We start from the raw sequence: 25012 nt of genomic DNA, 5'->3' as shown, positions 1-25012 counted from the left end.
GAGGCTAAGAGAGGTAGAGGACTTTGCCCATGGTGTACCTAGTAAGGGGAGACAGAAGCAGAAAATGCAAATCCACATTTATCTGGCTCCAAAGTCCATTCTTTCCAGCAGTACTTCATACTGCCTTCTAACTGATAGGAAAGATTTGTTCAAATTGGTTTATATTGTATGAAGCTATTAAGAATTTAATTTAGAAAATCTTGCAATCAAAACCTCAGAAAAAATAAATTTAACTAAATTAGAAATATATTAAGATAATCACAAACTTAGGACTGTGTCATAAAACCCATGGATGCTAAAATGCTAACAGAGTCAATACCTAACTTAAAAGTTTTGATCTCAGCACACATTTCTTTATTGCTAAAATGATCCTTGTATTTCAGAGTCAGAACGCTAGTCTTTACCGGGGCCTGTGTAGAAGCAGAGGCAGAAGCAGATGCAGCAGCTGCTGCCGCTTGCTCCTGTTCCTGGTAATATTGAGAAGCTCGTCGATCCTCTTCTTCTTGGAGTTTCTTTGCTAGTTCCAAATCACTGATTCCTTCAGGTATTTGTTCCCAATTGATCTCTTGGCTCTGCTGTTCTTGTTGTAAAGATAAAGCCATAAGATAGTCCTAAGAAATTAAATGATAACCATCTTTAGCTGTGAGATTTTACCCAAGAACTAATGTGTATAAATACAGAGATTATATCTACAAATCTATGAAAATGGCTTTTGAAAAACATACTAGATGTTAAATATAAAAGTTTATTATTTATGTTTGGGAAATAGTATTATTTCAGGAATACTGCCATTGTTATCAATATTTTAAAAATTCTTTAAAAATTCATTCAAAATTCTTTCTAGAAGCAGTATATAAGGCATTCAAGAAAGTTTATAAAGGAGAGAAGCACAGGTCTATAGAAAATTGATACAAAATAAAAAAGCATAAATAGGAGAGTTAAGATTACCATATCATCATCACAGAGTCAACTACTGTTAACAATTAATATATAATTCATCTTGGTTTTTTCTATATTCACATACGGATTCAAACACATCTTCCAACTCCTGAAACTATCATAATCTATTTTCTATTTAATAGCATAAAAGTCTTCTGTTTTAAAGAAATCGTAAACATAGACCCAAATTATTTATTAAATAATATTCCAAAGACAATTTTTAAAGCCAATGTAGCTGTCCACCAAACAATCATATTCAATTACTTAATTACGCTCTTCTTCCTCCTACATACGCACTCAGATTATTTCCTATGAGATAAAGTGACACATCTTTGGTCAAAAGTTATACATCTAGCTTAATATCCACTTTTATTACGAAATTAGTGCTGAATGAAACTTGACTATTCTGTGCACCTCCCCCAGCACACTCTCAAAGAGAATTATAAATAATCACAGAAGTTATGTAAAAGGTCATTGCCTGTGAACACTTTGTACTATCTAGCATGATCATCTTAGAGGCATCAAGAAATTGTCCTTCACATTTTTCTCCTGGATTCTTCAAACTCCACTCTTTGTCAAGTCTTTGATACTTAAAAAAAGTATTTATTTTTATTTATTCACTTATTTGGCTGCACTGGGTCCTAGCTGTGGCAAGGGAGATCTTTAGTTGATGCACATGGGATCTTCAATCTGACATGCAGGATCATTTTTCAGTTGTGGCATGTGAACTCTTAGTAACAGCATGTGGGATCTAGTCCCCTAAGCAGGGATTGAACCTGGGCCCCCTGCCTTGGGACCATGAAATCTTAGCCACTGGACCACCAGCAAAGACCCCCTTCTTTGTTACTTTGCAAACAATATCATACGTATATTCTCAAGATCTTACGACTAGATTACTGTGGCCATCTACTGCTTTACTACAATCCCTCTGTGCCAATATTTTTTATATACAGTGGTTTAAAAATCTTGTATATTTCTCTTAAATAACATTTAAAAACAATGCCCCTGTATACCTTCTGGAGGAAAATGAGTATGGATTACTATGGATGTTTGTCAAAGCAAAGTTGAGAGTCCTAGAAAGATTAGCATTTGTTTGAATCAAGTATTCTTTTGTCCATTCACAGCCTGCTATTCAAACTGCCATTACAGAACTTATATATTAGTTGGTAAAATACCTGCTTCCCCAACTGACTGCCAAATCTCTGAGAACAGGACAGAATGATTTATCTTTGTGTCCCCATGACCTAGTTACAGTGTTCAATACAACTGCTCAATGAATACTGGTTAAATGAACACAGTCTCTATGCACTTAAATTGTTATCAGCAAAACATGTGCCAACTGTTTAACATAATCATATTTCTGTCTCAGTTAAAGAAAATGTCACATCACTGTTAGACTTCTAGTAATAAACACAACTGTGGCTCTAAGCCTACCCGCCAACAAGCAAAAATTTCATTTATCTCAGTTCTAAACAAGAATTCTACCAGCAGTGCAGCTCCCGCTGTAGAAGTATCTGTTCCTCCTTACCTTGACTCTAAGGCTTAGAACAGCCCCTACTCTTTACCCAGTGCATGCAATCTTGAAGACTCCCTCTGCTCTACTTTTTTCTGACTAACCAAAATAGATCTCAAATATGTACTCATCTCTTCGTTTCTACCACTAAGGCTAAGCAAATTGCTAGTTTGCTTACACCAGTGTCCTTCCTATGCATTTGCCACATAGCAGGTTTTTAAAAAGGTAAAGTAGTGCTTCCTTTGGCAGCATATATACTAAAATTGGAATGACACAGAGAAGATTAACATGGCCCCTATGCAAGGATGACATGCAAACTTGAAAAGCATTCCATATTTTTTACAGAAGTAGAAATATACTGTTGTACATATGAAACATATAATGTTATAAACTAATGTTACCTCACTTTAAAAAAAAGGTAAAGTAAAGATCATTGTCACTTCCATGTTTAATACCTGGCATATCTTCCCTCCTACAATTAGAACGAAATTCAAACTCTTTACCACAACCTTCACAGTTCAATATAATCAGGCCTTCTGAACCAAAGTGTACAATTAATGTAGAATAATCATTTAGCTATTTAGTAAGTATCAGAATTTCACAAGTATTGATATATTAATTAACAAATCTTTAGTTCAAATAAAACAAAAATAGTGAATGAACTCAAAAAAAACAAAAAAAAACAAATCTTTAGTTCAAAATTCTGAATAACTAAATTCATATTTGAAAGGAATGAGCATTTAACAATAAAACAATATGAAGATAAAACAACATATTTACCTGATCTATCTGATCTTGTTGTCCTCTGTATACAGTTTCAGGATCTGAAGGAGGCCGCAGATGAAATTCTGAGTCACAGAAATTTCCATCACCATCAACATTGTGTAGGCTTTCCCAAACAACTTTTTCTTCAGTGAGAAATCCTTGGTCTGTTACCAACAAATATAGTAGACCCTTAATAAGAAATAAGAAAAAGGACTGTTAAATTGATTAAAACTAGTTAAAAAAATTTATAATTTAAAAGAAATTCTATAATCTGTTTAAAATATAATTCTACTAATTTCCTGTTATGTCATCCTACTGCGTGACATAATAAATAGTAGACCAAGTAGATAACTTACTTGCTCACTGAGTTATATCCACTTGACTTTGAATATAGTTTATAATTGCTATACCATAGTATAATGAGAATTAGGAGTTCTTGGCATCTCAACTAATTCATAACTTATAAACAGCCCCTTGGGGTTTTTTAATCTCCTTTCACAAAATAGAAAAATACTAGACATTAAGTCCCTAAAAAATACATCAAATAACAAGATACAGTATAATAAAATTATATAATATTGCCTATTTCTTAAAAACTTAAGCCTATATCACTAATCCAATCCATATCAATTTTTCCCTCTCTGCTCCAATTGCTGCTCTTAATTTATACAGCAATGGTACTTTGTACTTTTTTTTATTGTAGCACTGAATCATACTATACAATGATTATGTTTTCCTCCTTGCTCTCCAGACTATATAATCTATCTCTTGGCCTACTATAGGCTGTCTCATAAAGCTGGAGTCTAATATTTATTGAATCAGTGTATTCATAATGTTTTTATAGTCATTATCATAGAATTTAGCATTGATCTCTAACTGTTCATATGCATCAGTTCTAATTCCAATCATATATAAAGGGTCCCTAGTATAATGCTTGTAAGCAATTTTTTCTTCAGATTTGCCAAGGACAAGACTTTCAATTACTTAGAGTTCCCACTGGTTAATATAGTGTTTATAATTGCACAAGAATCATACTTATCAAGTTTTCACTTATACACAATCTTAATAATTAATAATAAGAAATTCCTTTAAAGAATCTTGTGGTATGTGTAGCAAAATTACTGAATAAATTCTGAAGCTTAAAAAAAAAAAACCTAAGTAGTTACTCTTGAACATTTACTATGTGTCCAGCCCTGTGAGACACAGCGCTTCCTAGAGCACAAAGTCTTTCCTATTGTCTAGTAGCAGTTACATTCAAGAATCAGCTGTAGACACAGATTAATTTATAAGGTCACTGAAATGACTACAGCAACATGAAAAGTATTTATAAAGAAAAACATATTGGTATAAAGTTTAAAGATACTATTTTAAGCAAAAATTAAGTCCAGGATCATTTTTTTAAAAATCAGGTATGTTCCAATTTATCAAATATTGAGTGCCTGCCATATGCTCAGCACTATGCTAAGTGCTTTAGGATTCATATCATAGATAGTAATGATCCCACCTTACTCTGTTATTAGGTCCTCCTTTTCTGTGATTCCACAGAATTCTGGACTTAACACTATTACAGCACTTCATACACTGAATTATCATTGTCTCTTTACTTACTTCTCTCTACTAATACATTTCAGGCTTGACCTAACATATTTTTAATACTCAGTTAGGGTCTACCTTGTTCTAGGATAATTTAAAAGAAAAAACTTAATTTTCCACTGAACAAGTCTGACCCTTTTGTTTAATACTTATCACAATGCATTTCAACATATTATACAATATATAAGTTTTACAATTTATTCTATGTAGGTTGTATATTATTTTAGCTGTTGGGAAGGAACTATAATCTTATCAATAATTTTTCTCCAAATGACACTTTAGGAAAGGTAAATTCTAGGAGGGTTTTTATGAAAGCTATTGCTATCCATAGCACATGAATATTTAAATGTTTTAATTAAAAGGGTAGTCATTTCATGCATATCTAACCTATCTTCTTGTGGACACCAGCCTCAATTTCTTCCTCTTTTAGATGTTGACATTTATCAAAAAAGTCTATAATTGGTCCACTGACAACAATGCTGGTTATTACTTAACAGTTCCTTGACATAACTGCAGTGTAAAATAGCAAAGCACATATCCATGCTGTACTGAATACTTTAGGTTCATTTATTTCTGACAGTCTACAATTAGATTACCACTAAGAATATTTCTTGGGAATTCCCTGGCCGTCCAGTGGTTAGGAAACAATGTTTTCACTGCTGTGGCCTGGGTTCAATCCCTAGTTGGGAAACTAAGATCCCGCAAACCATGTGGTGTGGCTAAAAAGGAAGGAAAATAAAATTTCTTGCTTTTGTATCCTAGCACTTGTCATATTATCTAGCCAAAGTTTGCATCTCTAACCTTAAATCTTCTTCCCAATCTCACTCACCAGTCTCTAAAATATTAATTTCATCAAAAATACAAAATACATATATTAAATTTGTAGATTATTAATATATAAAATGTACATTATGTGAAATAAATTAGACAATTTTTATATTTTTTTAAAAAATGGCAGTTTTAACCATTAAAGACTGAACAAAAATCTATTCTATGTAAAATACTCTAATAATTTTATACAGAGTATATATTATTTGTATTAACAATATACATAAAGCCATCACATTTTGTAAATTGGCAAAACAGAAGAAAATCTAATAATGTAATGCAAAAGTTAAGCAATTTCAGCCTTAAAATACAAAGGAAAGCACTGCTAGTCCTGGTTAACTAGGTTGGATTTGAATTATTTAAAGCCTGGTCTCTCGGATGTAAAGTGGGAATAATAATATCCACTCCTCACAGGGGAGTTGTGAAAATTAAATGAGATAATGATATGGGTACCAGAAAGCATAAAAATCTTTTCTACAAATCACAGTAAAAATAAGCCCCATTAACAGAATAATACACTTACAGATACTTTTGACTGACTGCCAATTTATTATAGACTGGTAGTTTATTATTATTATAGGTCCCTAGTTATAGACATCATTTATCTATACAGTGTTGAGAAAATATTCTATCCAGATATTAAATTTATTTTTTGTTGAAAAGTATATCTAGAATTCCACGGAATGAACTGTGTTTCTACTTTAGGTGTTCCAAAGAGGTTACAGAAGCAGGAAGATACAAAATAAAGTGATCATAAAATATGAATGCATAAAATGGCCCTAAAAATCTCAGGGTCCTTCAAAAGTGAAATGTTAGAAAACTTCCTGTTCCTGATCAGTAAATGATCTTGCCTTCCACACAATAGAAAACAGAAGTATTGAAACAATAACTTTCTCTATTTCCTGCCATCAAATCTATAAACCTACCTGTAGCCATTGTTGTTATTTGTTGTTCAGTCGCTCAGCCGTATCTGACTCTTTGCTACCCCCATGAACTGCAGCACCACAGACTTCCCTGTTCACTCAAACTCAAGTCCATTAAGTTGGTGATGCCGTCCAGCCATCTCATCCTCTGTCGCCCCCTTCTCTTCCTGCCTTCAATCTTTCCCAGCATCAGGGTCTTTTCCAATGAATCAGCTCTTCCCATTCAGGTGGCCAAAGTACTGGAGTTTCAACTTCAGCATCAGTGCTTCCAATGAATATTCAGGGTTGATTTCCTTTAGGATTCACTGGTTTGATCTTGTAGTCCAAGGGACTCTCAAAAGTCTTCTCCAACACCATAGCATCAACTCTTCAGCATGCAGCCTTCTTTATGGTCCAACTCTCACATGTATACATGACTACTGGAAAAACCATAGCTTTGACTATATGGACCTTTGTCGGCAAAGTGATGTCACTGTTTTTCTTCCAAAGAGGAAGTGTCTTTTAATTTCATGGCTGCAGTCACCATCCACAGTGATTCTGGAGCCCAGGAAAATAAAATCTGTCACTGTTTCCACTTTTTCCCCATCTATTTGCCATGAAGTGATGGGACCGGATGCCACGATCTTAAGTTTTCTTTTTTTTTTTTTTTATCTTAAGTTTTCTGAATGTTGAGTTTTAACCCAGCTTTTTCACTCTCATCTTTCACTCTCATCAAGAGGCTTTTTAGCTCTTTGCTTTCTGTCACTAGGGTGGTAACACCTGCATATCTGAGGTTGTTGATATTTCTTCCAGCAATCTTGATTCCAGCTTATGAGTCAACCAGCCTGACATTTTGCATGATGTACTCTGTATATAAGTTAAATAAGCAGGGTGACAATAGACAACCTTGACGTACTTCTTTCCCAATTTGGACAGCTGTCCATGTAAGGTTCTAACTATTGCTTTCCATCCTGCATACAGGTTTCTCAGGAGACAGGTAAGGTGGTCTGGTATTCCCACCTCTTTAAGAATTTTTCATTATTTTTTGTGATCCACACAGTCAAAGGCTTTAGTATAGTCAATGAAGCAGAAGTAGATGTATTTTTGGAATCCCTTTGCTTTCTCTATGATCCAATGAATGCTGGCAATTTGATCCCTCAGAAAATGTCCAAACTACCATACAATTGCACTCATTTCGCATGCTAGCAAGGTAATGCTCAAAATCCTTCAAGCTGGGCTTTAGCAGTATATGAACCGAGAACTTCAGATATACAAGCTGCATTTAGAAAAGGCAGACTAACCTATAGTCATACTCACAGTCTATTCTTTCCCTTCTTTATGATGAAGAGGTCTCTTTTAAAATCAAAGGTCAATCCCTTTCACCTATGAAAATGTCTATCCTTTCTCATCTTCCTTATGATGGCCATTCTATTTATCTGTTGATGGACACTTACGCTGCTTCATGTCTTGGCTATTATAAATAGTGCTGCTATGAACACAGGGGTGCATGTACCTTTTTCAACTAGGGTTTTTGTCTTTTCTGGATACACACCCAGGAGTGGAATTGTTGGATCATATGGTAGTTCTATTCTTAGTTTTTTAAGGAATCTTCATACTGTTTTCCATAGTAGGTATACCAATTTACTTTCCCACCAACAGTTTACCCTTTTTCCCACACCCTCTCTAGCATTTATTATTTGTAAACTTTTTGATGATGACCATTCTGACCAGTGTGAGTGATGTCTCATTGTGGCTTTCATTTGCACTTCCCTAATAATTAGCAGTTTTGAGCATCTTTTCATATGCCTGTTGGCCATTTACATGTCTTTTTGGAGAAATGTCTATTTAGGTCTTCTGCTAGTTTTTGATTGGGTTTTTTTTTTTTTTAATTGAGTTGTATGAGTTCTTTGTACGTTTTGGAAATTAACCCCTTATATGACACAACATTTGCAAATGTTTTCTCCCATTCACTGGGTTGCCTTTTTGTTATTGATTTCCTACACTGTGCAAAAGCTTTTAAATTTGATTTGTTCATCTTTGCTTTTATTTCTTTCACCTTGGGAGATTGATCTAAGAAAATACTGCTGTGATTTATCAAAGAATGTTTAACCTATGTTTTTTTCTAGGTAATGGTCTCGTAGAATGAATTTGGTAATGTTCCCTCCTCTTCAGTCTTCTGGAATAGTTTGAGAAAGATAAGTTCATTGTATGTTTGGTAGAATTCTTCAGTAAAACTATCTAGTCTGGGCTTTTGGGGAGTTTTTTGATGTTGTCATTGTTCCAAAAAAAAATTTTTTTTTTAACAGATTCTGTTTTACTTCTAGTGATCAGTCTGTTCAAAGTATGTTTCTTCTTACTCAGTTTTAGCAAGCAGTAGGTTTATAAAAACTTGCCCATTTTTTCAAGGTTGTCCCAATTTGGTGGCACAGGAGTTTTATGGTGTCATGTCTTACATTTAAGTCTTTAAGTCATTTTGAGTTTATTTTTGTATATGGTGTGAGGGAATGTTCTAACTTCATTGATTTACATGCATCTGTCCAACTTTCCCAACACTACTTCCTAAAGAAACTGCCTTTTCTCCATTGGCTATTCTTGTTTCCTTTGTCGAAGATTAATTGACCATAGGTGTGTGAGTTTATTCCTGTGTTCTTTATCTTGTTCCACTGGATCCATATTTCTGTTTTTCTGCCAATTCCATGCTTTTTTTCCCCCCATGCTTTTTGATGACTGTAGCTTTGTGGTATTCTAAAGTCTGGGAGGATTATGCCTACAGTTGTTCTTTTTCTTCAGGATTCCTTTGGCAATTCTGAGTCTTTTGTGGTTCCTTATAAATTTTAGGAATGCTTGTTCTAATTCTGCAGAAAATGTCATGGGTTATTTGAAAGGGATTGTATTAAATCTGTAGATTGCTTTGGGTAGTATGGCCATTTTAATAATATGAATTCTTCCATCCAAGAGCACAGGATCTCTTTCCATTTCTTTGAATTGGCTTCAATTTCCTTTACCAATGTTTTACAGTTCTCAGTATACAGGTCTTTCACTTCCTTGGTTAGGTTTATTTCTAGGTTTGTTTGTTTGGAGGGGTTTCTAGATAAAATTTTAAACAGGACTTTAAAAAAATATTTCTGATACTTGTTGGTTTAAAGAAATTCAACACATTTCTGTATATTAATATGGTATCTTACTACCTTACTGAACTTATTTATTAGATCTAATAGTTTTTGTGTGGTGGCTTTATGGTTTTCTGTATAAAGAATCATGTCATCTGCATAGCATGACAGTTTTACCTCTCTCCTTCCAATATGGATACCATTTATTTACTTTTCTCATCTGTTTGCTGTGGCCAGAACTTCCAATACTATGTTGAATAGAAGTGATGAGAGCAGGCATCCTTGCCTTGTTCCTAAATTCAGTAGAAAGGTTTTCAGCTTTTCACCATTGAGTATTATATTGGCTATGGGTTTGTCATAAATGACTTTTATTATGTTGAGATATGTTTCCTCTACACTCACTTTATTGATATTAAAAAAATAATAATTTTATTTATTTATTTTTGGCTGCACTAGATCTTTGTTGCTATGCAGGTTTTTCTCTAGATGTGGCAAGCATCTAGAGAATGAAGCTACTATTCATTATAATACATGGGCTTCTCTTGTGGAGCACAGGCTCTAGCGCGCACAGGATTCAGTAGCTGTGGTATGTGGGTTCGGCAGTTGTGGTTCCCAGGTTCTAGAGGACAGGCTCAACAGTTGTGTTGCTTGGGCTTAGCTGTTCCACAGCAAGTGGGATCTTCCCAGATCAGGGATCGAACCCCTATTTCCTACATAGGCAGGCAGATTTTTTACCACTGAGCCACCAGGGAAGCTCCTAGTGATAGCTTTTATCATGAATGAATGGACGTTGAATTTTACCAAATGCTTTTTCTGCACCTATTTAGATGATCAAGTGGCTTTCATCTCACTGATTTGCATATCTTGAACCATCCTTGCAATTCTGGAATGAATACAACTTGATCATGGTACATGATCTTTTTTATGTATAGCTGGATACAGTTTGCTAATATTTCATTGAGAATTTATGCAACTATATTCATCAAAGATACTGGCCTGTAATTTTCTTTTTTTGTGGTATCTTTGTCTGGTTTTGCTATCAGGGGTGGTTTCATAGTATGACTTTGGTAGTGTTTCTTCCTCTTCAATATTTTGGAATACTTTGAAAGGGATAAGTTTTTGCATGTTTGGTAGAATTCTCCAGTAAAGCCATTTGGTCCTGGACTTTTTTGTTTGCCAGGAGTTTTTGGTTTGGGGGTTTGTTTGTTTGTTTGATTATAGATTCTATTTCATTTCTAGAGATCATTCTGTTCAAATTACCTGTTTCACTTTGACTCAGTTTTGACAAACTTGTTTATAGAAACTTATCCATTTTTTCTAGGAATTCCCAATTTGTTGGCATATATTCACAGAATTTATGAGTTTTTAAAATTTCTACAATATTGGATGTTATTTTTCCTCCTTCATTTCTTATTTTATTTGGGTCCTCTCTCTTTTCTTCTTGGTGAGCCTGGCTAGAGGTGTCAATTTTGCTGTTTATACTTTCAAACAATCAGCTCTTGGTTTCACTGATTTTTTTTTCTATTTTTTAAAATTTCTGTTTTATTTTCTCTTTGATCACTATTATTTTATTCCTTCTGCTGACTTCAGATTTTATTTGTTCTTCTACTTCTCTTAGGTGGAAGCTTCAGTAGTTTGAGATTTTTCTTGTTTTTGAGGAAGCCTGTATTACTATAAAATTCCTTCTTAGAACTGCTTTTGCTGCATCCCATAGATTTTGTAAAGTTGTTTTCATTGTCATTTGTCTCAAGATGTTTTGTAATTTCCTTTTTGATTTCATTGTTACTCACTGGTTTTTTAGTAGCATATTGTTTAGTCTTCATGTAATTTTTTTTCCCTCATTTTTCTTTCTTTGGCTGATTTTTAGTTTCATACCATTGTGGTCAGAAAAAATGCTTGAAATAATTTCTATCCATCTTAATGACCAAATCTGGTTGATTATATCTCCTAAATGTCTATGGAATCTGTCTACTCTCTATTTCTTTACAATCTTAGTTCAAGTCACTACAATCTCTTATTTGCCCTCCTACAATCGTCTCCTAACTAAATACATGTCCATTCTTGCCTCGAAGTCCAAAGCATCTCAACACATTATTGACCAGGGGATTTTTGCAGAAACTAATGTCTATGGCATTAATAGGTTTTCAGTCAATAATGTGTTAATGTTACATAAGGGTATCACCACTAGTGATATACTGTTTAGCCATGAAATAAGGTTCATTGAGAAAACTTAGAAGTAGAGAAATAGCAGGATGCACACCTTCCCTCAGCTATCATTATGTCACAGAAATGCATACTCAATCCAGAAACAGATCTAATGCAGAATGAGTTCTAGGAGAGGGACACTCTTTCCAACCACATAGGAAAACTGCAAATACCTAGATGACTATTAAAGGACTTACAGGTCAGGGGTATGGCCTTGATTAAAAAAAAAAAAAGGTAACATCTAAAGTTCAATTTTGGGAAGTTCTAAAACAATCACCAATGATAGCCAGAGACCTTGTTTTCTCATCTGAAATATCTCACCCCTGCTAATAAGCAAAAGGAAAAAAGAGAGAGAGAGAGAACAAAAGGAACCATTAGGCCCTTAGGAGACCAAGGTCTATTTCTTCTTTTTTTTTTTTTGGATGGCATCACCGACTTGATGGACATGAGTTTGAGCAAGCTCCGGGAGTTGGTGATGGACAGGGAAGCCTTGCGTGCTGCAGTCCATGGTGTCCGCAAAGAGTCGGACATGATTGAGCAACTGAACTGAATTGTGGCTTATAGGATCTTAGTTCCCCAACCAGGGATTGAACCCAGGCCCTGGCAATGAAAGCGCCAAGTCCCAAGCCCTGGACCACCAGGGAATTCCCTATTTTTCCTTTTAACTGAGAACTCTACAAGATCTGGTATCTATTTCTTGAGCCTTACATCATGCCTCCTATTTTCTATGCTTTAGTCACATAGGCCTTCTTTGAACTCCTTACAAAGTTAGGTTATTTCCCTCCTCAGGGCATTGCACACATGCTCCATCTGCTTAGCTAACTGCAACCCCTCTTTGTTCCTGACATTCTCAAATAGGTTATAAGTCTAATAAAAGTACTCACAGTATGTTGTATGCAGCCTTTACAGAGTAAATCTCAGTAGAAATGATAACTACTTGTGCAGTTATTTAACGTGTGTTTCCCTTGCCAAATCAGGAGCTGCCTTGCTCAAGCTGCAGTCCCGGTACTTAGCTGAGCACCCAGTCATAATCATGCCCAATAGATATTTTATTAAATGAATGAACAAAGTATGGACTTGAGGAGATAAGGTAAAATAAAGCAAGATGACCTAGCAGTATTTATTATGTAGCAATAATTCTGATTTTGTAGTTCTTTGGCCTTAGATTTCTGAGGAATATGGATAAATCTGGGTCCATACCTATCACACATCTAGCTTAAATATGGCAATTATACAAATAAACCCTTGCTATAACAAAGAGCAGAGCAGGAAAGCTAGGATTATGGAGTATTCCTATATAAGCAAACAAATCATTATTTTATACTGCTTTTTACAGTTCACTGATTAATGTGTTGAAGGAAACATGAAGTCAGATTCGTGACTTCAATAAGCCTGCACGCCTCAACTACTGAGGCTGCATGCCACAACTACTGAGCCCATGCACTACAACCACTGAAGCTTGAGCACCTAGGGCCTGTGGTCTGCAACAGGAGAAACCACTGCAATGAGAAGCCCATGACTACAAGGAAGAGTAGCCACCACTTGCTACAACTAAAGAAAGCCCATGGGCAGCAATAAAGACCCAGCACAACCAAAAATAAATTTTAAAAACTTTAAAAAAATCACCTGGAAAGGGTTTTTAAGAATACCCAGGTCCCACCTCTACAGATTCTGATTTAACTGAGATCATGGTGGGATCTGGGCATTGGGATTTTTCTAAAAGCTCCCTTAAAACTGTATGCTAGGCAGTTCTAGCATACAATCTGGGTTGAGAACCACTGGTTTAAGGAGAAAAGAAGTAGCTTACTGAAGAGTTAGTATTTGAAATGCTTCTTAAACGATAGGTGAAAACTGGATAGGCAAAAACAGGTGAGAATGGGGGCTTCCTTGGTGGTTCAATTGTAAAGAATCAACCTGTAAATGCAGGGTCACGGATTTGATCCATGGTTCAGGAAGATCCTACATGCTGTGGAGCAACTTAAGCCCATGCGCCACAACTACTGAGATGGCGCTCTAGAGCCTGTGCTCAGCAATAAGAGAAGGCACTGCCATGAGAAGCCTGAACACTACAACCAGAGAGTAACCCCTGCTCGCTGTAACTGAAGAAGGCCCATGCGCAGCAACAAAGACTGAGGACAGCTAAAATATAAATAAATAAAGTATAGAATTTAAAAAAAAATCAATAAATCTTCTAAAGAAAAGGGGGGTGAGAATGTAAACAAAGGGATTAACAAGTAAGAAATGGCAATAAAGGTGCATAAATGGGAAAACATAAAGTGTATATGGGGATGAAGGGTTATTAATGAGTAGACAGACCATTATGGCTGAAGCAAAGTGTTGGCACAAGGGGACAGTAGAAAATATCTTGCATTTTTATCCTCTAGGAACTGGGTTCTACTGAACATTTTTGCTATATTACTGACATGATCAGAGCAATATTCTGCCACAGAAGTCTAGAGATAAGTTGATGAACTCCTGAATTAAGTGGCAGCTCTAAAAATGGAAGGGCTGAAGAGATGACAAGAGGGATGAATCAGTAAGTTTTTTTTGGCAAAGCCATAAATGGCACAATGAAAAGAATTTAAAGTCACACTGATAACTATAATAATAGAAAAAACACTATCATGCAAACAAATTTTGATTCTTTCCTCTAAAGTCCTTTAGATCTCAAATGTAAACATCCATCATCAGCAGTCATCCTAGTTCTATCTCTAGGGTTTATCTTCTTTATCCTTAGAAAGAAAATAAATACGTTTCAATGCAGTAATCTGTGCAAAGGGAGTTGAGACCTAAATAAATACAAAAAACTGATTTCCACTCTAAAGAATTAATAATTACCTCTGTAATTTGATGGTTAAAGAATATTATGCTAATTTTTTTTTATTTTGAAGCAGATTGTAAGACACCTCTAAATCAAGCTCCTTTAGTTCAGAATAACAACAGCTATTTCTATATCATACCTTGTATTTGGTCATGGTGCTAAAATGATTATTCCGAAAGAACACACAAAGTTCTCCTTCCTGAACCGTTGAAGTTAGTTCACATAATCCATGGTATGTCAGTTGAGTGGCTGTGTTATTTAGAAACTGCTCAGCTACAAAGCCTAGGAACCAATGCATAATATTAAATGGAAGAATAATTTCAAAATTTAAAAGTTTTTCTATTTACACTGTGTTCCAAGTATGAAGAAAGGCCAATCAAAGTAAGACTTTTCTATTATAACATGATGGTGCCAAACTGGAGATTCTTCTTTATTATTCTGCTATGGAAGATAGGTCTGACAATTCCAGGCTAAAGAAATAATTATCTGAAATTCTTTTTATCAATAAATGCACTTACTCATACCACACCTACTTTTGCAAAGAATTTCAATAAAAGAAACAGATACAATAAAACTAAAACCCAATATAACAAATGAGAAAGCAAGGGTTAGCAACTTAAAAACTGGGTAGGAGCAAAAGTTGTATGTTAACAACCTCTTCCCTGAAGGATAGGTGTTCAGAAATTAAAAGCAGCTTCAAGAAACTGAGTTGCTTAAGATTTTGACAAAGATCTCAGATAATTCTCCATTCACAAACTGCTCAATTCATGCCTTAAAACTAAAGGTAGGCATAAAACCTAACAGAAAACAGTGGGGTAACCAATGACATTTTTATTCTATTCTCCTCCAACATATGCCACTCATTATATAGATATATTAAAATCAGAAATAGAAATCATTTCTCTTCAAACATAATGAAATCCAAAGAAGCTTTCTGGGGTTTAATTTAAAAGATATGTATGTACGGTTGATCCTCATTATTAACATGGGTTCATATCTGCAAATTTGTCTATCTAAAATTTATAACTCCAAAAATAAATACTTATTGCATTCCTAAGTATGTACAAAATAGCAAAAAAATTGAGTTACCCAATATGCACATTCCCCACCGAAGGCAAAATAAGCAACACTGTGCCTTCTTGTTTCAGCTCTCATACTGTGAAGAAGTGTCATTTTCATGTTCTATGTAATGCCACACTTTCACATTTTGTGAAATTTTTGTGCTTTTTTGGGGTGATTTTTAGTGCGTAAAATGGTTCCTAAGTATAATGTTGAAGTTAGTGTTCCTAAGCACACAAAGGTTGTGATGTGCCTTAGAATACATATTTTTTACAGCTTCAGTCAGGCAGTTACAGGGCTGTTGGCTATGAGTTTAATGTTTATGAGTCAACAGAGGTGTCTCTAAACAGGAACACACACAAAAAACAAGGTTATCTCTTGACAAGCTGAAGAAAATGTGACCAGAAGCTCACAGCTACCTAATCTTGTGTTTCCCTTGAGAGTAGTGGTTTGGTATTGGCTAATTCAGTGTTCACAGCAACTTTACAGGACATAACTTTCAGTAATAATGAAAATCAATTGTATAAATATTTTAAAAGCCTGTATTTCTCTCTTTCCTTCTTTATTTTCCTTTCTCCTTTTGCTCCCTTTCTTTAAAAAGGAATGGAGGGGAGGAGAATGCTCTTAAAAGTTTTATAAGTGAGCAGGGAAGTGCAGATTAGGGAGTAAAGATGAATCTGTGTTAAGAAACTGACACCTCAACAAAAAATTGAAAAAAAAGTTGGTAGAAACTTGGTAGGGCCAGAGGCAGCTGTATAATATAGGTTTATTCCACTCCCTTATCATCCCTAACTTTTATTTATTTTCTAGAATTGTGAGTTAAGTTTTATTTGGGGCAAAATGAGGACTGCAGCCCAAGAGACAGCACCTCAGATAGCTCTGAGAGACTGGTCCAAAGAGCTAGTGGAGGAAGGTAATAATATAAGATTTTGGTGAAGAGGGAGTTCAATGCAGCCAAGCACTCATTTTACAAAAGGTTTTCTGCTAGTCACAAGGAGCTGATGTCACCATGAAGGGATTTAGTGCTTTTCTAGATATGAGGAGATGCAAAGATTGGGATCATGAAATCATTCCTGAAAATACCTTACTATCTAAAGACCTGTTACACCAGTTTCCCTGGAGCACAGAGTGCCTCACTCTCCACACTGAATTCCCTTCAGGGAGTGTCGAAGGTCAGCAGCTGCAGCAGCACAGACAGATGGCTAATGCCCTTGTTGTTGTTCTTCACTTGCTGGCAATGCTCTCAGCAAGTGCCAATTTGTAGTTGACAGGCAAGTGTCAATTTATAGTTGACAGGGCCCATCCCTCACTTTCAGCGTCAAGTCACAGCACTTCTAGCTACAAACTGGTTGTAAAAAGTTACCAATATATCAAGCTATTCCAATGAATTGGTAAAGTAGGAGGGGAAGTGCAAAAAGTTATACAGAAAACCACAGCCAAAGGAAACTTATAGCACATCTGCAACTTGTTGGGTTTTATACATTTAGAAATAAGATTCCCCTTAATTGTTATCATTACTTTGCTAAATACTAAGTTACTAAGTGAAACGTATTAGTTATATACTAAAGCACTTACTATTATCTAACATTTAAAATGTAAGCATTATGTCTCTGTGAGAAGTACCATTGCTGTTAGAATATTCATGTAATTAAACACTTCTTTCAGAAAGATGTTTCTAAATGTCCCTTCCATACCACACTCACACAACATCCTCTCCATAAAACTGTTTCAAAAAGATACAAAAATTCAGTGGAGCTATAGTACAATATTACTTTCATATATAAATTCCAAAATTTAACCCTAGAAAAGTCTTTCTCAGCTATTTGTTTCTAACAATCAGGACATGGATTCAGAGAGAAGAAGTGACTTGCTTAAGGACATAAAACTAGTTATGGCAAAGTGAAGATTGGAACTTAACTGGCATTAAGTTAAAAAATTTACTGCATTATAAATGCAAATTTATTGCATTATAAATGTAAACTGGACTTTATTTCTTCCTGAACCACAGAGCATAGCTTAATTTAGACTTAAATGTTTCCTAATTCTTCTACCAACTTGTAACAGTGACATATTCAAAAGCCTAATTTAGTTTTAACTTTTCATAACTAAACAAATTATGGAGTTTCAAAGCATAATATAAGCAATTATGTATTAATTACAAATGGCAAAGCGCATCTTTCCGATAAAAAAATCTGGTAAGTATCACCTTAATTAAATTTGAACATCACCAACAATGGGATAGTCAGACATGATATGCCACTCGATTTGATGCACTAGGAAAGACACAATGTCACCTATGTAGTAACCACACTGAAAATATTTAACACAAGTCTACTTAGGAGGAAACAATCAAATGAATAAAAATTGAGGACTATTTTATAAAACAATTAGGCTGGATTATAAAGAAAAGTAAATACCACAAAAGACCAAAAAGAAAAATAGATAGAGATCTGTTCTAAATTACAGGAGACTAAGTTGGGTATGATAATTAAATGATACCTGATTGAAGCCTATATTGAAAAAGCTTAAAAGTTATAAGGGGCATTATTGGGATAACTTGGGAATTTTGAATATAAATAGTATGTTAGATACTGGTAGTATATCAACGCTAAATTTCCTGAGATAATTATATTGTGATTACAGAGGAACATTCTTTGTTCTTAGAAGACAAATACTGGAGAGTTAATGGATAGTGTTATAATATTTGCAATTAATTATTACATGATTTAGGAAAAAAAATTGTGGGTGTGTGTGAATACAGAAAGAAAGTAAAACTTGAATACATTAGTAATTGGTGAATTTAGATGAAACATATATATGTATGTACATACATACACACATATTCATTTTGCTATTCCAACTTTATGGGTTGGAGTTTTTTCAAAATGAAAGAGAAAGAAAAACAAAAGGAAATCAATTTTATTTAATCAAAAATAATATGAGCTCAAACTACAATCTTCAGTGTTTATGGCACATAATAAAGGCTCAATAGGTACTTGAATAAGTGAATATGCTGGAAAAATTTCCTTAAGCTTTTTTTTTTTAAATCTAGAAACAGTTGTTAAAGAAATTATTCCTGAGAGAGCACCTAGAATTAATGACAAGCTTTGTGGAGTCTGGCAGCTAGTAATGAGCTATTTTTTTCCCTGCTGACTTTTGCTGCCATGCTACAACCCATCATTATAACTTGAATCAAAAAAATATTAACATCAAAAAGAGGCAGCAAATAATAAATATTCTATGTACACAAAAAGTTCTGAACTTTTACTTACGAGATACTGCCATCAGAAGAAAACAAATATTTTCTGAAAGAAGTTGAAAGGATGTCTAATTCTATTTGACCGATAGCTAAATAATATTTCTTTTTCATAAAAAAAGAATGATAGTAAAAGTATTTCTTGTATTCTGTACCTTACGGAAATGAAACATTTGAATTAAAAAAAAAAAGCAGTTACCATCTAAGGCCAAAGTTCAATAATTTTTAATACAGAATGAAATAATAAAACATTTTGGGATATTTTATGATTCAGAAGGAAAGTTACAATTGTAAGGCTAAATAGAAAAAGAAAGCAGACTTCTTCAGCTGAATAATATACCCAAGAAAATATGATGAAGAAAATGGAAAAAAAAAAAAAGAAAATGGAAAAAAGCTAACTGCTACGTTATATAAGTAAAAAGGTCCATTGTGGTCTTTCATTTCATTACTGATGTCATAGTGCCTTTATACATGCAGCCACTGAGACTGAATATTTATTTCAAACAGACTACATATTTGTAATTTCTTATAAACAAAAAACTAGTTGAGCTTTTTTTTTTTTTTTTTCTGGGGGTGGGGGTGAGGGTGGTAGTTGAGCTTTTTAACTGTATTGAATTCCATATATAATTTTTCTTTGAAATGGAAATCTGATAAGCACAATTTCACCATTACAAAATTCATATATCAAGGAATTAATCAGCTTGGTATATATTACCTGGAAATTCTGTACCACTAAAGAGGAAGATTCCTTCTTGTTTTTACCAAGATGTTCTTCTCAAGTTATCAATATTATACAAATTAGCTACCTTTTTCATTATCCCAGAAATCAATGCTAGAGAAATAATAATATTAAATAGCTGTAAAACCACTTTGAGAAAAAGGAGAAGTGAGGAACAGACTGTTTTTCAGTTGCTATTCATTCTGCTGGTGTAATAAGTGCTACCCATGTTACAATGCAGCCTCACTTGGTGAAAATGCTGTTAATAGTGTTTCCTATAGTTTCTTACCTCATAAATATATTCATCCAAATATCACTTATTGGCTATCATTTTATCTGTTAACACTTTCCAGATCCAATTGTTCTCTCAATTATTATTGAATAGCATACTGAAAGTTACTGAGAAAGTAGGAATCCACAGAGAGGTAATTTCTTTGTAGCCTGCTTTCTAAGAATATTTACAGAGCATGGATAAAGAATGGAATGTTCTAGTGAGTGGAATTTTGTTAACTAAGGGAAGACATTTTTTGTGACAGCTTTTCTTGCTCCTCTCTCCCCTAAAATTTAAACTTTGCTGTCTTAGGCTGTAGTGAAAGAGGTGTCACACAAATCAATCATCAATATCCCTGAATATTTATGCCTGGATAGTGAAAGTGAAGTCGCTCAGTCGTGTCCGACTCTTTGCAACCCCATGGACTGTAGCCTACCAGGCTCCTCCATTCATGGGATTTTCCAGGCAAGAGCACTGGAGTGGATTGCCATTTCCTTCTCCAGAGGATCTTCCCAACCCAGGGATTGAACGCGGGTCTTCTGCATTGCAGACAGACGCTTTACCATCTGAGCTACCAGGGAAGTCAATTGAGCAATAATCAGTTGGGTTCTTATTAACCAATATAGTTTGAGATTCACTTACATACCTTCTTTCATATGTTCTTAGATACTCTTGTAGTCACTTAGCTTTAATTTTATAACATATAGTGATTATAATAGATTTTTGTTATACTTCATGTGAAAGAAGTGTGTCTGAGACAGAAAGATGAAGCTTATCACCTACTTTTCACTATTTCTCTTTCTTCTGTTAATCCTTCAACCCGAGAAGAACAGGAAACTTAGTATTTGTGTATATTTATGAAAAAGTGAAGTGGGTGTTGGGGAAATTATACCAAATGCTATGGTTCCTGACAGCATTTTGGTTTCAAATCTGCTCTTCCCTTCACTGACCGGAACACAGTTTTAAAAAAAGAAAAAAGAAAGAAACCACTTCTATATTGATGAATTTAGCAATACTTACTTTTAGCTAAGAATTAGGAAAACTGATGATCAAGAGTGTACTCTGATCCAGAACAGAACTTTAACATACTATATTATACTGAAATATAAGGCAGAGCTCTACTAAAATGAACATGAGTACCATAACACACATCTCACTCAGTCAACTAAAGTGTTCAGGATGAATTATAAAGTTCCCTCAGTACTCCCAAATAATAACCCTTTTTTAAAAGAGCAATTATCAGTAACCCCTGGTAATTGGCAATATCAAAGATAGCAAGTGATTCCAAAGACTTTTATTAGAATCCAGGCCTGATCTTACAAGGCAAGTAAAAAAGGTTCTAGGAAAAACCTTTCACTGGCACCTTTATGAATAATTACTTCTTTTTTTAAAATAATTACTTCTTTTAATTCCCACAGGTAGCATCACTTTTATTTTTAGAAGTTGTATTTAAGACATTTAAAAGATATTAAATTATAAGACAAGTTATTCTGCCAAGAATAAGTCAGGTATTAGCAGCACTCACCCACCTTCACTAACCAGCTCACTATTTTCTGACTGCTTACAAGAGATGATCTTCTCCACTAGCTGGTTGTAGCTGCAGTTACCAACAGCTTTTACAATGTCATCAATCTAGAAAACAAATGACTGTCTCACTAATCATGATAAAGTTATTATAAAAACAGTAACAAAAAAACCCACATCACTCTTGAGGGTTTTATTCTAATATGATACTAAATTTAAAATTATTACTTATGAAAAAAAATCATCACTAAAATCAACACCCAACAGTTTTCAAATTTGTTTATAGCTCACTATAGCATAGTATGAAAAATACTGCTTAGCTATATTTCAATTATGTGAAAAATTATAAAATGGAATTATTATATACAACTTTATTTCTAAAGATTGTAAAGATGTATTTAAGTGATTAAAATAAAAAAAGTAATCTATTTCAGGAAGAAAATTAAGACAATCCCATTTTTTTAAATTGAAAAACAAATGTTTTGTATTTAAAGCAAGGCAAATCTAAAAGATGTTAATCTATGGGTTAACAAGGTTTTCCCATTTTATTACTTAGTTCCTAGCAAAGTATACTGGAGATACAAGTAAGCATAACTAATGTTACTTCCCTAAAGGAAAGTTAATATATATTTTTAAGGGAAAATATTTGCCTCATGATTCTTATTTTGTCTGTGGAGGTACAGCAGAAAAATAAATTCAAATTTTTAAAGTATAGGACAATAAAATTGGGCATCTCTACTCTCCTTCCATTATACTTTGCTTTGACTGTTGAAGAAAAAAAATAGATGTCTGTTGTCTAAACAACTTACTTTGATTGCACTCCCATTCCTGAAATATATTTGTAAGTTATTTACATGTACTTACTTAATATATTAACATAAATTTACACAATGAAATAAAAAATAAGAGGGGCAATATTCTCTTTCCATATCCAAATGATCTTCTAGAATACTACAAAAACCAACAGATTTGCACAAGGAACAGAACAGTGGTTTTTTTTTTTTTTTTTAATTTATTTATTTTTTTCCAGTGGGTTTTGTCATACATTGATATGAATCAGCCATAGATTTACACTTATTCCCCATCCCGATCCCCCCTCCCATCTCCCTCTCCACCCGAGAACAGTGGTTTTTAAACAGAGAGTGTTTTAAAAAGTTAAAAGATTTCAAGACTCAAGTTGTTTCTCAAGTATCTAAGTTTTCATTCCACTGCAGTATAGCAAAGTTTGAGAACAACTTCTTTAGGCTATAATTTATTTCCTCTCCGTCTGCAAAATTTAAGGATGGTAAAAGCCTCTTAATCATGCAAGTGTACTAATGGTTGGCTGAAGATAAGTTAATTGAATAAGTTAAAGCAGAGAACTGTGGAAAATATTATATACATATCTTAAACATTTCATGTTAACTGAAAACACAACTGTATTCACTTGTCAACTTTCTGACACAGAGCCAAAATAAGGCTGTTTCTTTGAAAGTGGATCTTTTGGCTATGATTCTATATAAACGACACAAGAATATGCCTTCCAGTTTTAATTTATTTAAAATGAAAACTTAGGCCCTTAAGAAGCAGTTTGAGAGTGTAATCTCTTTAGATTTTCATTATTTTTTGGAATATCTTTACTGATTACAGCAACTATCTTCAGTATTCAACTTCATTAACTCTTTCCAAAGTACTGAATTTTCAATCCTAAGAAATCCACAAAAATACACCTAGAATAATACATGATCAATATATAAAAATTAGTTGTACTTCTATAGACTAGCGATGAACAATACAAAGATTTCAAGTTTTCATAGGCAGAATCTCTACATTAGTATTTCATCAATTAACTCATTTGGATGTCTTTTATGTACTACTATGTGCCAGGTGCTATTAGAGAAACCAAAGACTAAGCAGTGAATAAAATAGATGGTTTAGCAAATATATATTATACTAAGCAGTTGTATGTAGTGGTAAGAAGCTGTTCTTTGTTTTCATTGTACTATAGCATTCCATAGTATGAATGTAACAGTTATTCATTCATCTTTTGATGGATATTCAAGTTGTTTTCAGTTTGGGGTGATGACAAATAACACTGCTATGAACTCTCTTTGTACATTTATCCTGTTTCACAAATCTAGATTTTCTCTAGTAAATGTGCCTTATCAAATTCCTGAGTCGTATCCTCAACTTTACTAGATAACTCCAAACTGCTTTCCAAAGGAGGTAGTCAGTTTATGTTATCATTAGCATCGAATGAAAATTCTCTATATTGCATATCTTCTCCAACATTTAGTATTGTCAGACTTCTAAATGTTAGCCATTCTGATATGTGTATTTTGACTGTAATTTGCATTTGCCTGATGACTAGTTCATATGTTCACTGGTCATTTGGGTATCCATTTTTTTAAGTGTTTCTTCAAGCCTGTTTTGAAGAATTTTAGCTTTGCTAGTCTTCTTTATTATATATTTATTTTCTATTTTAATACTTTTGCTCTTAAGATAGATACATAGCTCATTAATTTTTAGTCTTTTACTATCCCTTAATATATGACTTTTACGGCTTTAAAAACTGTTTTAGCTAAATCTCACAAATTTTGATAAAGATTTAGTTGCTGTGTAGTTTAAAATATACTGTTTCATTATGAGTTTTTGACTCAAACAGTCTCTACTGATTTTTTCTAATGATTTCTAGATTACTTACATTGTGGTCAGAGACTATTTTACACCTTGTTTATTTTTTTTTTTTATTTTACACTTCATTTATTTTAAATCCTTATAAATTTGTTGAAACTTGGCTTTATAACAGCATTAGGTCAAGTTGTATAAATTTCATTAGTGCATAAAAAGAATGGATAGTCAGGTTCATAGGAAACAAGGAAAGGCTGAGAAAGCAGCATAGACAAGGGGAGACTATGAAGATACAATGATTAAAATGCAATATAATATCCTGAATTGGATTCTGGAACATAAAAAAAATTAGTGAAAAAATCAGTGAAATGTGAGAACTGTAATATAGTTAATAGTAAGGTACCAACATTAAATCTCTAAGTTTTGACACATCCATTATGGTCATGTAAGAGTAGGGGAAATTGGGTGAAGAATGTATGGGAATTCTGAATACCATCTTTGCAACTTTCCTGTAAATCTAGAATTAGTCAAAAATTAAAAGTTCATTAATTTTTTGAAAAGAATATATGTTTATTAGGTTATCTTTTCTGCTTCTATCAATTGTAGTGAAAAGTATTTTAAAAGCTTCCAGTACGACAAATTTCTTTCTTCTTATTAAATTCTGCTTTATGTACGTGGAGCTTATGTTATTAGATGCATACAAATTCTGTTTTCCATTGTTAAAAACTGACCTTTACTCTCTGTGGCGATTCCCATGAGTCCAAGGAATAAACAGTCAATCAGGGTATTTATTTTCCAGGTGTCTCCAGACACATACACACTTGAAATGATTATATCTTCTTAGCAAATTAAACATTCTGTCATTAGTAATGCTTTTCGACTCAAAAGTCTATTCTTT

General features: G+C 33.8%; 1 protein-coding gene and 1 non-coding gene across 3 annotated transcripts in view; one reads left to right on the top strand and one right to left on the bottom strand.

The window, feature by feature from the left end:
• MINDY2 (MINDY lysine 48 deubiquitinase 2) overlaps positions 1-25012 on the bottom strand; it is a 76192-nt gene that overhangs the window by 7441 nt on the left and 43739 nt on the right. The window contains exons 5-8 of one of the 2 annotated variants that reach the window (XM_043919284.1): positions 21510-21612; positions 14816-14958; positions 3233-3406; positions 405-611 (exon numbers count right to left, since the gene is read on the bottom strand). In XM_043919284.1, coding sequence (XP_043775219.1) covers positions 405-611; positions 3233-3406; positions 14816-14958; positions 21510-21612 — 627 coding nt within the window. The remainder of the gene's footprint in view (positions 1-404; positions 612-3232; positions 3407-14815; positions 14959-21509; positions 21613-25012) is intronic. The other variant, XM_043919285.1, reaches the window with a different exon arrangement.
• On the top strand, positions 2686-2792 carry LOC122705981. The gene has a single exon (XR_006344249.1). It is a non-coding gene; the product is annotated as a U6 spliceosomal RNA (small nuclear RNA).

This window comes from Cervus elaphus, chromosome 12 (genome assembly GCF_910594005.1).
Source record: "Cervus elaphus chromosome 12, mCerEla1.1, whole genome shotgun sequence".
Lineage (NCBI taxonomy): Eukaryota > Metazoa > Chordata > Mammalia > Artiodactyla > Cervidae > Cervus > Cervus elaphus.
This window is presented reverse-complemented; position numbering and strand designations above follow the sequence as displayed.